Source organism: Stomoxys calcitrans, chromosome 2, assembly GCF_963082655.1.
Source record: "Stomoxys calcitrans chromosome 2, idStoCalc2.1, whole genome shotgun sequence".
NCBI classification, from domain to species: Eukaryota; Metazoa; Arthropoda; class Insecta; order Diptera; family Muscidae; genus Stomoxys; species Stomoxys calcitrans.
Window position 1 is genome coordinate 238,826,637 of NC_081553.1, and position 15,638 is coordinate 238,842,274.

The following is a 15,638-nucleotide window of genomic DNA, read 5'->3' on the forward strand; positions in this document are numbered from 1 at the left end:
ATTAAATACCAACAAATTATTTTCATTCAGCGCTTCGCTACAACTACGATGTCATTTCTATAGAGTCAATGTCAAGTACTTGCCAGTCAGATTGTAGTTCTCTTTCAGTGGCTCTGTTAAGTTCGAAAATTTGACGTGAAATTAAACTACCGGTGCGGAAAAATACAAAAGCAGGTTAGCGTCAAATTGAACTCAAACACGCTAACCGCTAGTAAGCAGCGTGCTCGACTTGCGAAGAAGAGCGCTTCTTCGGCTGGTGACTCTCCATGTTAATAAGCAGCAAGCAGTGTCTGGTCAGCGCAGAAAAGTGGGTCAATGTCAACCAATGCTTTGGCCAAGTGCTTGTGATAACAAAGACGAATCTGTGGAGTTGTGTTCCGTTGCTTAGCTGCTGCGACGACTGTTAACACGAACTTGACACAGTGGGGGAAACAAACAAACTAACCAAGGCAATACTTTTTAATTGATACACATGTTCTTGGTAGCAAATAGACATTTTTCACAAACAAAAAAACTTTATTTTATAACATCAAATTTCGTATTAAACATGAAATACATTTCTTAAAAATATGTATTTGTTTATTAAATGATCGCAGGCTTCGAAAAAAGAAGAAAAATTGTCGTTTGATTATGAGCCTCTCTTCATTGTTCGGGACATGATTTGCAAATTAATTTATATAAATATTTAAAATAAATCGTAATAAATAGCAATTTTAGCATTTTGCGTACAATTCCACGAAATCTGGATCCACAGGGTTAGTATTCTATTCTGCTTTTAGAATAGCCGCGAGCGAAATTTGGCAGCAATCAAATATTTGTGTTTCCATACCAAAACACGTTTCTTTATCTGCACTCATTGGTTCCTCGATTTATATATTTTTCGCAAATAAATAAAGAAAAACAAACCATTTAAACCAATAAAATCCAAAAAATTATGCCGGAAATAGTTTCAAGAGATGGTAATTTTTTGCAATTCTCACTATTAGCATAGTACAACTTTTCCGCATATTAGCCAACGATTCGCCGACGTTTTACAGCATTTCGCGTGAAAAGCCGAACAGAATACCCAGCTTTACACTATTTCAGGGTAACAAGTTTCATAATAACTTTTACTTCGAAATTATAATTAAATCAATTATATTTTATGAAGCGATAAAAAACTTACTTTCTATTTTTCTTGATATTTGTCTAGCTACGCCACTTTGCGTCTGCATGTGATAGAAGCTGGCCATATATTTGGCTCGTTCGAACTTCTTCTGCATTACATATGGTTTAAAGGGAACACAATATAATCTTGATCAATGCACAATTCATACTATTAAATAACAATTTAATTCGTACAATTAAAAATATGTTCAACGCATGCCTTGTTTAGCTTTGCCGTGATATAAAAATCGAATTTTTTTATAAAAAATTTATAAAATAATTAACTCCTTGTTTGAAAATTTTTTTATAAGTCAATACCCTATTTAATCGGTGCACAAATACTTCCTATTAGCGTAGGTTCGTTGGGATTATAAATGGGTCATATCGCTCCCATTTAAACCGATCTTTCTATTGTATTTCATGAACCCCTACAGGGCGCAAATTTTATGCGATTTGGCTAAAATTTTGTACAATTACTTCAATTACTATGGGCTCCAGTATCTAAGCCGATCCATATTTTTTCTGTGCATTACAAACGAAAACTACAGCCGGTGGTTGGGTCCTTTTTTTTGGGCAGACGATCACACTTTAGTCCTATATCGTTCCGATTGGCCTTCACGTCCGTTAAAGGGGATTTGTGGCAGATCCAGACACTTGTCCCCAAATTTGAATATTAGATTGGTAGATTACTCCCTAAGTCCTTTTATTTAAGTCCTACAATGTCCCGGTTGTTCCGCATGTTTTTTCCTGAGTCGGGAGGCTTCCCAGACACTTTTTGTCTAAAATTAATATCAGATTCGTACTCCACTTTTAATGACCTTTAATATGTGTCTCATATTATCTCGATCGGCAAACATATTCTTTTGAAGTTCATTTAGTGGCCCCCACGCTTACTCCCTATATTGCCTCAATCAGTTGAAATGGTGAGGGGTGGTTTTTGGGGCGGGACAGTCCTCTGTCCCCACATTTGGGTACACGTTTCAAGTTCTCTTCAAAAATACTTTTTCTTGAATCCCATATCCCCCATTCCGATACCAAAAAGTTAAATAGCCTATCACATCTTCCAATCTGCACAATCTGTAAAAATTTCAAGAAAATCACTTCAGCCATTTTCGAGTCTATACGGAACCAACAAACAAATAAAAATATATAACATTTTTTCTCTACTGCCATCACATATCATCACGATGGGTCTATGTATCCATTGAAGAGTGATTTTTTGGGTGTAGGCGGCCACCCAGATACTTTTTCCCTCATATTAATATCAGATTCGTTATCTACTATCAAACACCTTTTATTTGAATTCCATACTGTCCCAACAGAATCCTGGCCGGGCTCTGCCAAATTTTTCTAACCAAGGACGAAACGCGTCGCATAGTGGTTGGTGTGTGTTGCTATCTTTGGCTTTCCATTTGCATCTCCGATCATCCAGCTCGTCTCGAAAGAGAAACAAACAAAAATTATTTTATTATTTAAATATTAATTTAGATTCCGGCTAAAGACCATTTCGTTCCATGCTTTCTATTCAAAGAATACCACAGCAAAGGACTATCAAAAGTAAGGCAACATGTGTGCACTCAGCCAAATTTTTTATTCAAAACAGCAAGAATGTTTGCTAAAACAGCAGTTTTTGTCTGCTGAAAATGGGAAAGCAGACATTACTGCTGTTTTTTCTACTGAAAAAAATGCATGCTACTTTTAATGGTTGCCTATTACTTGTTTTGACTACCATAGGCATGATTTGATTTTGGGGAATATAACTGCGTATTACCTGATCCATCCGTTGGTATACATTTTGAATTGTAGCTGAGCTAGTTCGTATTTTTTGTTATTGATCTACTAATGACTGGGATGGCATTTTGTATCTAAATTTAAAGAAAAAAGGTTATGGAAAGCATACATTCAGTGGTGATTATAAACATCCACTGAAACACATATTTACATATTTATTTACTACTGCTGCAATAGCACCAAATTAACTACTAATATTCAGCAGACAGTGTTTGCTATTTTCAGAAAAACTTTTCTATGATTGTGATGTTGCTAAAAAAACATTTGACCGGCTATCTGTATCGCGATTTCTGATACGCCATCAATCTTCATCAGAGGAAAATGAGAAAAAAATATGCAGCTGGCTGACCTCCGTATGACACACAAGCACAACACCCACCACAATAACACCCCACCGCAACAGTGATCTCTATCTTTCACACATACAACTTTTATCTCTCATATTGCCACTTAGTGCTCTCATTTTATGTCACTCTTTTTGTGGGAACGTTCACAGTAACAATGATTTCTATTAGTATACTCAATATCAATATGGCTTTGCATTAGCACAAAAATGAGTTTTAAGTGAAAGGCAACAACAATGCTTAAGTAATTTAGTTTTTTGTTTGTTCTAGTTCGAATTTTAAACAGTCCAGCCTCATATCGTTTACCGCACCAATAACTATTCTCTTGTGTCTCTCCTACTATGGAGAAAGGGTTAGTATAAAAGCGTATGGACCAATGATGGGGAAATATTTTCACTACTGCTCGTTAGTTCAGCTGCTCGCTCGAGTGAGGATGGTTAACTCGGAAAGTTTCAATTTTTAAAATGGCGCCTTTGGTACACAAATGCTGGTATGTCCAATGACTAACATCATTACAGGCACAGTCAAATTGTTGCAAGGTACAAGAAAATACAGTAAGAATTTCTAAGGCACATGCATTGTTTGGTAATTTACGCGATAAAGAAATATTGATTTCAAAATAGGTATATAAATGTGCAAAAACAACAACTCCTATAATTAATTTTTTGTTTTATTAAGAAAAACTAGCAGAAATCCAAAATGACGTTTAGTTCGGCCGGGCCGAACTTTGGATACCCACCACCTCTGGTATATATGTAAACCACCTTTCGTCAAAATCCGGTGGAAAATGTATACATTATGCCCCGTAGCACCTATATCGAAATATGTTCCGATTTGGACCAAATACTTATAAGTACAAGCCATTGTTCAATTGTGTATAAAAAAATATTGGTCTTGTAAGTAGCGAGAGATTGGTCTCTATGGCAGCTATATCCAATTCTGGACCGATCTGGGCCAAATTGAAGAAGGATGTCGAAGGGCCGAACACAACTTACTGTCCCAAATTTTGGCAAAATCGGACAATACATGCGTCTTTTATGGACGCAAGACCTTAAATCGAGAGATCGGTCTATATGGCATGAGGAAGGATGTCAAAGGGCAAAACGCTTTTATGGGCCTAAGACCCTAAATCGGCGGTTTGGTCTATATGGCAGCTATATCCAAGTCTGGAACGATCTGGGCCTAATTGAAGAAGGATGTCGAAGGACCTAACGTAACTCACTATCCCAAATTTCAGCAAAATCGGATAATAAATGTGGCTTTTATGGGCCTAAAAGCCTAAATCAGCGGATTGGTCTATATGGCAGCTATATCCAAACTCGGACCGATCTGGGCCAAATTGAAGAAGGATGTCGAAGGACCTAACATAACTCTCTATCCCAAATTTCAGAAAAATCGGATTATAAATGTGGCTTTTATGGGCCTAAGACCCTACATCGACGGATCGGTCTACATGAGGGCTATATTAAGATATAGTCCGATATAGCCCATCTTCGAACTTGCTTATGGAAAAAAAAAATATGTGCAAAATTTCAGCTCAATATCTCTATTTTTAGAGACTGTAGTGTGATTTCAACAGACAGACGGACGGACATGTCTAGATTGTTTTAGATTTTTACGCTGATCAAGAATATATATACTTTATAGGGACGGAAATGGATATTTCGATGTGTTGCAAACGGAATGACAAAACGAATATACCCCCATTGTTCGGTTGTGGGTATAAAAATCAATTTGTGTTTGTTGTCGGTTTGGTTATTTGTTTGTTTGTGTTCCCAAAAGAATCAAAAACGACTGAACCGATTTTCTTGAAATTTTCACAAATGGTGCATAATGGTCCCGTGGTGAAATAGGGTACTACACTTTTTCATTACTAAAGGGGGACGGACCCTCCCCTTATCCTAATTCTCAGAAACGCCTGATCTCAGAGATGGGTGGTGCGATTTAAGCAAAATTTTGTGTGCTTTACTATAGTAAGCTAAAAACAAAAATTTTGCATCCATATTTCGATGGATATTTACCGACCATGACAATATGGGACTCAAGTAGAATACGTATTTGAGTGTAGAATACGAATCTGATATCCAAATGTGGCACCAAGTTTCTGTGGGTCCACCCCAAAACACCCCCAAACAGGACTTATATACTGGCCATGGCAATAAGGGGCTCAACTAAAAGACATTTGAGTGTAGAATAGTAATCTGATATCCAAATATTGGACCCATGTATTTAGGGCACCGCCACTTCCGACCATGGTAATATGTGGCTCAAATGAAAGGTGTTTGAGATTAGAAAACGAATTTGATAACGAATTTTGGAGCCATGTTTTTGGGGGACGACTCATCCCATAAACTCCCCTTTAATCAATGGCAACATGGGGTTTAAATAAATTATATTTGAGAGTAGAGCAAAATGCTGATATTTTTTCAGGGCCAAGTGTCTGGGGGACAACCTCTCCCCCGAAAACAGCCCCAAATCGGACATCATGAGAATATCGGGCACAAATAAATTATTCTAAGAATGGTGTACATCTAACATCCAAACTTAAATGACCCTTAACCCCCGAGCGAATTCATAGACCAATAAAGATCATATGGAATGCAGATAAAGGTATTTATATCGCTATACTATTTGTCAAGCGATATATATTTACTACTTTCATAGCATTGGCATTTCACTAAAAGTCTTTGATATTGATTAAAAGGTATTGTCAGGGTAAAAAAGTGTATGCCATTGTAAGTAAAGTCCAACATTTTTCACAAAAGTAGTTTACTTGTCGAAAATATCCTTTATGTGAAATGAATAATTTTTTTGCGTGTAAGTTTAACCAATTCTTCTGGGCGAATATCAGTCAGTAACACTACATATAGATATGAATTTTGTACTACCGATTAACCTTGTTTTAGTTTAGTCGCAGCTTCACCATGTCCCACAGTCAACATTAAAAATGCATCCGCACACTTAATTTTATTACTCGTACAAAATTTTATAAAAATTCTTGAGCCATTTTTTGGAAAATGTTAAGATCAAAGACAAACCATGACGCGTCCAACCATGACGCGTCCGACCTTGCTGGTAATGAGCAGTCGAATACACTCACCCAGCGATTCTTTGCTAGCAGACTATGATCTACACTATCTGCGGCATAGAATTTAAGGGTTCTCAAATAACTCACTGCTTCAAACTCTATTGAAATTGGATAATACATATTATTTTCATGGGATCAAGACGCTAAATCGGGCAATCAGTCTAAGCAGAAACTTTTTCATCTTAATTTGGGCTGAGATAACCCATTCGAGAACAATTGGAATTTTTTAATTAAATTCTCTGGTTTGAATCATATTTGGCACTTCTCGTAGCATTTAACTGTCAAAAGTCTTCAAGTTTTTCAATTACGTTAGGTTTCCAGTAAAAAAAACAGCATGCTTGCACCTGGGCCTAATTTGAAGGATGAACAATAAAAAGCATGCTTAGTTCGGCCGGGCCGAATCTTATATTCCCTCAACAATGGATGGCATTTGTCAAGTTTTTTGTACGATTAATCTAAATGGGTAGGGAGGCAGTAAATAGATAAGAATTGCTTTCTGTAGTGGCTCAATAAGTCAACTAGGGAAATAGGAAATATTGAAGCTTTGTCAGTTTATGGACCGATTCTGACTATACTTGGTAGGAATGTTGGAGGTCTAGTTGAAGTCAAAATTTAAAACCAATCGGATAAGAATTGTAAACTCTAGATGCCCAAGAAATACTTTCGGGAGATGGGTTTATATGAAAGCTTTGTCAGATTTTGGACTGATTCAGACCATATGAATATAGTGCGATTGGCCAAATCGCGTGGAAATGGACCCCTTTAGGCGCTAAAGAAGAAATATCGACGGAACCGTTTATATGGGTGCTATATCCAAATCTGAACCGATATGACCCATTTGCGATACCCAACGACATACATCAATAAGAAGTATGTGCGAAAAATTCGAAGTAGCTAGTTTTACTCTTTGACTGCTATCGGGGATTTCACAGACGGGCGGATGGACGGACGAATGTCGAGACGATGACAAATGTATACATTATAAGGTCCCATATCAATAGTTCGATGTGTTACAAACGGAATGACTAGATGGTATACTAATCTATGGAGAAGGGTATAAAACTAGCCATAGCCATCAATGGTGTTGGGTATAAATGTTTCGGCCCGTCTGAAACTGAAAAATGTATACATTATAAGGTCCCATATCAATAGTTCGATGTGTTACAAACGGAATGACTAGATGGTATACTAATCTATGGAGAAGGGTATAAAACTAGCCATAGCCATCAATGGTGTTGGGTATAAATGTTTCGGCCCGTCTGAAACTCGGCCGCAGAACGGCCGCACATTTTCTCATGTTCTGCATACCAGAATCCGACACATATCTAAGCCGGAAGTGGTGCAATAGCCAAAAGAGAAACCAGAAGGCAGTTAAAAAGACTGACGTGTTTCATGCAACCAACAAGTCCACTTAACATGCAAGTTTGCTTGTTTTAGGCCAAGCCATGTAAATGACTGACTGCACTTGAACTTAACCGCTGCAGATTAAGGAAGCTTTGCACTCCGTTGTTAGAGGTTATTACCACTCCCCACCACCCCTTTTTGGCGTTCATTATCACCTCCGCTGTAACAAAAATGTACGGACTACAGCTGAACTCTGAGCGGAGGCAGCCGATTTGCATCGCTCCCATCAGACCAGTTTCTTGACGTTCGTTTGTGTGAATTAATCACTTTGGCTTTCCGTTTGCCAGTCTAAGTAGCGGCAGTTAACTTTTGCCTCGTTTGTTTTGCTCAGCTTATTCCAATATAAAAACCTTAAAGTGATGACTTTAACAAAAGCGGGTTTGTCATAAAGCGCTGCGTCGGTCATCGATCGTTAGTTATTGCTGCCGTTTTATTCTCTTGACCCTGAAGAATAATGATGTTGTTAGCCAACCAGTTTCATGTGGTAACAGTCGAGAACTGAATGCATATGGACGAGCCAAGTAAGGGTGACTATCGCTTACGTGCGGTGCGAAGACGGCCGCATGCTAGATAAACGAAGCGAGTAGGTCGGGGATCGCAAACTAATTATCATTTATTTTTCCGTTTTTGTTCTTCCCCCCTACATCTGAATTGGATATCGCGTTTTGCACTGAGCATGGGGAAACACGTCACTGCTGCTCTCAGTTGCAGCGAATGGAAAAATGACTGATTAGAATTATAGTCATGGAAAGTTTATGACAAATGCATTTAACCTCTACACAGACTTGTTCGCTGCCTTGTTCTTTTTAAACACAGATCATGGAAAATTTTTCCAGTTACTTCCACTTTGTGCGAAAGACTACAGGAATGCACATGTGGAGCGCAATATTGAATTACATATAACTCAAGCTTTGAAACGAATCTTCTTTTCGGGTCTTATCAGAAAAAATAATTGTAATTTTCAAAATATGTTTGTTACAAAAAATGAGACAAGCAAGCTCTTGACTTCCGAACGAATTGACAACTTAGATTAGGGTGCTAAATGTGTGCATCTCCAATTGTACGCCCATGTAGCAACCAAATTGTCAAAAAAAAGTAAAAGCGTGCTAAGTTCTACCACCATGGATCGCATTTGTCAATTCTTTGAATGACTTTTTCAAATATATATGACCGATATGGACCGTACTTGTAATGGCTGTTAGAAGTCGTAGAAAAACACCACCTCCACAATTTCAGGCAAATCCAGTGATAATTGCGCCCTACAGAGGCTAATAAAGTCAAAATGGGAGATCGGTTATATGGTAGCTATCAACCGATTTAGACCATACTTGGAACAGTTGTTGAAAGCCATATCAAAGCGGCATATGCAAAATTGCAACCCAATTGCATAAGAATTGCGCCCTCTAGAAGCCCAAGAAGTCTAATCGGGAGAGGTTTATATGGCGGCTATATCAGATTATGGACTGGTTTAGACCATACTTGACAAAGTAGTTGGAAGTAACACCAAAATGATATGTGCAAAATTTCAGCCAAATCGAATAAGAATTGTGTTAGTCATACCTAACACAATTGTTGGAAGTGATACCAAAACAATTCATTCAAAATTTCAGCCAAATCGGATTAGAATTGTGTTCTCTAAATGCTCAAGGAGTCAAAACCCAAGATCGGTTTATATGGCAGCTTTATCCAAAACAATGGACCGATTTGATTCATTTAGAAGCCCAACCGACCTACAATAATAAGAAGTATTTGTACAAAATTTCAAGCGCCTAGCTTAAGTACTTCGAAAGATAGCGTGCTATCAACGGACATACCTAATTGGGCCTTAGAAGCATATTTCGAATCACTATTGGCTTTCGTCTCTAAACAAACAGCTTATCCGATTTGTCTTCTCGAACTAACATAAGGTTTATTTCTCACCCGAATTCGAGTACATTTGAAAACTTTTATGATTCTACGCAAATTTGGCTTCGTAAAACCAAGATTTAATAGTTCTGTCAATAAGTCCACGATTGGATGTAGCACCCAAATAGACCGATTATGCGCCTTAGCTTCTTAACTCCTTAGAAGGGTCATATCTTATCTGATAATACATTTCAACAGCTCTCCACTTTGTGAAATTTGCATAAACATCAAGTCCGAATCGATAAAAATCAAGTAGCTCCCAAACCTATAACTTTCTCTATGGACAACATATTGAAGCCAATTTTTTCTAGTCTTCTGGGACGAGCACTATCCATCACATGTCATTGATTTTCTTTTTAAGATTACTCCACTGAAACCATTTTCGTGATTGGAGCCGTAGATACTAGGGTGCACACTCGATTAATTGCTATTCGATTAATCGAGTATTCATAGAATTCTTGATCGTCATGACATTTTAAGTCGATCTAGCCTTGTTCGTCCGTCTGTCCGTCGAAAGCACGCTATCTTTCGAAATAGTAAGCTAGGCGTTTGAAATTTTGTACAAATACTTCTTCTTAGTGTAGGTCGGTTGGGATTGTAAACGGGTCAAATTGGTCCATGTTTTGATATAGCTGCCATATAAACCGATCTTGGGTCCTGAACTCTTGAGCTTCCAGAGAGCGCAATTCTTTTCCGATTTGGCTGAAATTTTGAATGTGATGATTTGGATTTAGCACTTCAATCTCGAAAAAGCCATAAATCCGGATTTAGTGGCCAATGTTAGCGTACTTTTAACCCACAAATAATTCTCAAATAGGTTTAACGATTCGAAGGCCAAATACATCAGGCATATTTGATCTTGCTTTTTGATCTACAATAAAATAAAAGTTTTGTAATTTTTCAAATGTTTTCACTCTCTGCCTCGTTTTATTTTCGGCTTGCGCCGCGTTTTGCTTTTGTCCTTCACGGCTTGTGTAACTTTGCAATGTATCAATGATTGCAATGCAACAATTTATAACTCGAATGACTTTTAGTCTGCATCTTCAAAAACAAAACGGATTTGGGCCCAAGTTCATTTGTTTCAACAGTCCCCACAAATAGGAATTTTCGTGAATGCATTTGTCGACTTAGCTTCAATCCGGGTATTGCACAGGGTTTACGTGGCATTTTAAACGAAGCCCTTCGACAAAGTTACAGTCAACTATATTTGTTGGTATGTGTGAGTAAAAGGGAAGGAAGGGAGTTGGGTGAGTGGGGGTTGATTTAATGACCTCTGGCATTTTAAGCGCTTCATTGAGTCGCAATTAGTAATATCGACAATTTTGCGTTCCATTCATTCGTCCGGCGGCAATATTCCATTTATCGTTTACTAGAATTGGATTTGGATTATCAGTGTTGCTTCCAAATACAGTTCACATAAATACATACATACACACAAGAGTACATTCACATAAATTTGAATGTTCGGCAGGTACAAACGCGCACACATACCTACGGCAACGAATGCACTCTATGCGACTTTGGAATGCATTCGCAGATAATTTATGGCGGTTTTATTTCACTCGGAATGAGTTCAGCATTTGCATGAACTAATTGTCTGACTATTTAACTTTGCTAGCTAGCCAATCAATGTCACTGAAGTGTGTGTGTGTGGCTATGTAAATTTTTCAATATCGAATTAAGTTTTTGAACATCACAGTTGCATCTAAAACGCATTAGGGCTTAATCGATTGAAAACAGCAAATATGCAAGGCAAACAAGATGGTGTTGTAGTTGGGGATCAATCCGGATTTGGAGCTTGTAAATAAACTGCAGCTACAAAGTTCACTTCCAGAAAATCACATCATATTGCTTGCAATCCAAAGACGCGCACTGACTGGCTTGTGTGTATTGCGATCGTTGTATAGGGAATCGTTTACCTTCTAATTGTGGTAATTAAGATCTAATCACTGCTGTTCTGTGCCCATTAGGGCGGAGTAGGAAATAATTGGATTTGAGTCAAAATGATCATGTCCATTAAAGTTTTTCGCAATCATTACAGATTACGTCCAAGAATGTTTCGCTGTCTGCAACCATTCCACTGTAATTATCCCACACAGTTAATTAGAGATGCAGGCATGCTTTCTGAACGTACAGAAGGCTAAATTCGAAGTCACAACTTAAGTAACATTCTTGTGACTCAAATCGGGACTCATTTGATTGATTAACACTGTGAAATGAACATGCCAATATCAATATCTTTCCGATATTGTTTGCCCTCCTGACCGCGAAGTTAATTTCATAGTCGTCCCAGAAAAACAACTTTAGAAACTAATTGCAAGCATTGGCAGTTATTCAATCAAAAATATCAGCATTCATAGCATATCTCATAATAAACGAGGGAGAGTTCAACAATGTGCATTTCAAGTATCAATTAAAAGCTTTCATGAATTGGCTATCTGTGAACAGTCTCCTCCAACTGAATGTTTTATACTATTTCATACCCTACACCACTACGGCGGTACAGGGAGTTATAACATAAAGAATTTGCTTGTAACACCCAGAAGAAAGAGGGAATCACTTTCTGATTTGATTAAGCTTTGTCCGTCTGTCTGTCTGCCCAAGTTAGTTTTCAATTTTCACCAGATTGTCTTAAAATTTGGCGCAGTCATATTTTTTGAAATAGAGACCAAGTCAAGTGAATTTGAAAAAATAGACATTGCTGTTGAATTTCATAGAAATCGGTTCAAATTCAGATCTAGCTGCCCTATATATGTACGTACCATCCGATTCTCACTTTAAGGGATTCAGCGTATTTTTTTAACAGATTTTCTCTACATTTTGAGTAAGGTCTTTTTTGCGACTTGTCAGATTTTGATATAGCTCCCATATATTTTTTGACCGATTTTAATCAAAAATTCTACAATTAATTATTTATTATTATAGCCAATGGAAATTTACAGACTAAGATTAAAATTCAAATCTATAAAAATATTTACAAAAATTATTTCTTTACTTTATTAGTATTTGGAGCGCACAACAAGTCGATTACAGGCTTAGGTGTATGTCCATAGATAAATGGGGCGGATTAATATATTTTTCAATCTCACCTTATTTAGGTAAAAAGCATAATATACACTTGACTCAATACTTGACTTTGATTCATTTTGAAAATTTTAATTAATTCGATTTAAATTTAAAAATGAGCGTGTTAGTGATCCTTTGCTGGACATAATTGCAACGGTGAAATGTTATGCTAAATGAATCAGTGAATCGTAAACTTCTTACATGAACAAAAAAACGGAACTAAATCCAACAAATCAGGAGATTCAATGCCACTATTTATCAAATCAATAATGAATAAAGCAGATTGAAATTTTCTACGACAATCCAAACTCTGGAATCCCAGTAACAAGCATGACAATCGATATAGTGGACGTTTCAGAGGTAATAAAGGCCTAAGGGCAAATTTAGAAAAAGTTTTTGAATTCGCTCAATATGATCAATATGCGAAATAAATTAAACATCCCAAATGATGGCTGCACACTCTAACTTTGATCTAACAAAAGTTATATATAATAACTTAAAAGTGTTAGGATCAGAAAAATCAAAGGATTTTCTTTAATAATAACCAAGGACTTTATAAGCATCAGATATTATATAAACAATTTGTGGAACAAAGATTAAGGAAAAATCAAAAATCACGCCAAGATTGCGAACTAACATTGATTTTTAAGCCCACAATTTCCAATTTTGAATGAAGTATGAATGGGATGACGCAAACTGTAAAATGAGACGTTAGCACATCTCGATGAATTTATAAGAAGCTCGAGGAAATGTCGTTTATGATTAAGATAAAAAACTAGGATACTACCCTGAGGCACACCAGAGATTGAATATAAGGCGAAGAGGCCATTCTGGAATCAAATAGAAATTGTTTCAACTTTAAATACAGCTCCTTAATATGTGTATCGCCCTATTTTGACGTCTAAGCAAGTGCACTAACAATGTGGCCATATAATAATAAAATATGGTCACATTGTTATACATATTTTTTGGTCGAATATTCTAAAATAATTGTAGGTGTGCTATGTGGTAGGATGTATGGTGTCGAACCTGGTAACTACCACACTCACCTCGTGAAAGCGTTTTTATAAAGCTTCGATGTGACCTACCAATCTACGGCAATTGATGTCTCCACAACTGAAAAACTTATAATTCAATTACTTCTTTGAATGGTAATGACTGGTTTTCATTAGTCATTGCCTTCTAAAAGCCATAATGAGCGATTCTCATTCATCATGAATGCAATCACATACGACGCAATGACTATTATATATGACGCTCACAACGACACCATCACCAAAAACATGTGTGACATGCGATTAAAGGGGCGTAATACTTACATGGAACCTTTTGCAACAGTCATGTTGAGCCCGTCAAGGACAACATTGGGGTTTTTGGCCGTGCCATACATTTTATGAGCGCGGCGAACACAAACTGCTTGCTGGCGCCTGGAGGCCAATGTTGAGGCCTGGGTCATAAACAGGCGGCGTCGAGCTGCTAAATCCACTTCGGCATTCGAAACATTGGTTTTTGGATCAACTGGCTGGACTCCCTCAGATTCAGCATCCATTTTTGTGCGGTGTAAACTTCCAGATGGTCTTTTGCAAAATTTCCTACAGAGCTTGTCACAGGCGATGTTTGAGTGTTTTAATGTCAATTAAAAATCAAACTATCGCATATCCAAAGTCCAGTGTGTTGATTGAATCCTTTGGCAACTTCTATGTTGCGAATCAGTTGACTCTGAAAATGAAAAATAATAGCCATTAAATTCTAACTGAAAGAGCAGTTATACAGTTATATTTTGGACCCAATTTGAACCCAGGCGTACTGTGGGGTAATGCGAACATACGAAAGCCAGAAACACTGGCTCGACGTTGTTAATATTAAATCATAGGTGTCGCCTTCCGTCCTTTTGTCGCATTAGAAAAACTTTTTGCCATACGCGAAATCTACCCTGAATGGAGTTACTTTGCAACCAGCACATACAGATACACATACCTTCATGTAATGGCAGATAGGTGAAGGGTTTATGTAGTGGAAACATCGTCCATACTCCCCAATGTCCAATTCATTTGCCATCTGTGTGCACTGAGGCATGCATGCATTTACCCACGCCCACATCCCGCCCCACATGTTCACTCTCCTGTCCGGCTGGCTGTGGAACAGATTCTGCATTCGGCATTCCGCACAAGTTCACACACCACATATTTTAGGTTTGGTCGCTTGTAAAATACAATTTGTGGCACATTTTGTGTTGGAAATATTTGAAAATGTTCTCAACCATGAATAATTGGCGATTTCATACCGGACGCTACTGATGCTGCAGCAGGTATGTACGCTCGGTCACTCTGTTTGCATTTGCTCCTTTGCACGGTGGTTCAGCATTCAATTTCAATGTTTACCTCACCAATTTCAAAACTTTTAATGTCATGTTTACTTAAAACTTAGAGAGCCAGAAAATTAGATTAAAATATTTTCTATTAAGAGGGGTGTGATGCTTAAAACAAACCTTTTTGTGGTACTTAAAAAAAAATCTTAATTTTTGTGCACAGTGAAATTAAGATTTCTCGCAAACTAGAAATGATATCTAGTTAATTTTTTCTTTGTGAGGTAGGTGCGTGAGTCATCTTTAAAAAATGATATACTTATACTTTACTAGAGTAGTATTTACACAAGGTTTTATTTTAAACGTTATTTAGATACTATATTGTCATCAAAGTCAAACTTTGATGGAATAGAACTCATCTGGGTCAAAGTTGTTATTTATTCCTAGAATAAGAAATAATATAATGGCAAAATCGTTCTTGGCGAGGATAGTACGACGTTGGAATCGGCTTCCTCATGAGGTACGCATTTTGTATCATTCTAACACCGTTTTCGATTAAAATTGCTTCAATTGTTTGCCTGCGATGGTT

General features: G+C 37.3%; 1 protein-coding gene across 1 annotated transcript in view; it reads right to left on the bottom strand.

Annotated features, from left to right (window-relative positions):
- The window catches only part of LOC106087999 (ABC transporter G family member 20), a 128,650-nt gene that overhangs the window by 76,923 nt on the left and 36,089 nt on the right, over nucleotides 1-15,638 (bottom strand). Inside the window, exon 2 of the mRNA XM_013253278.2 lies at nucleotides 14,064-14,463. Coding sequence (XP_013108732.1) covers nucleotides 14,064-14,293 — 230 coding nt within the window. The 5' untranslated portion in view covers nucleotides 14,294-14,463. The remainder of the gene's footprint in view (nucleotides 1-14,063; nucleotides 14,464-15,638) is intronic.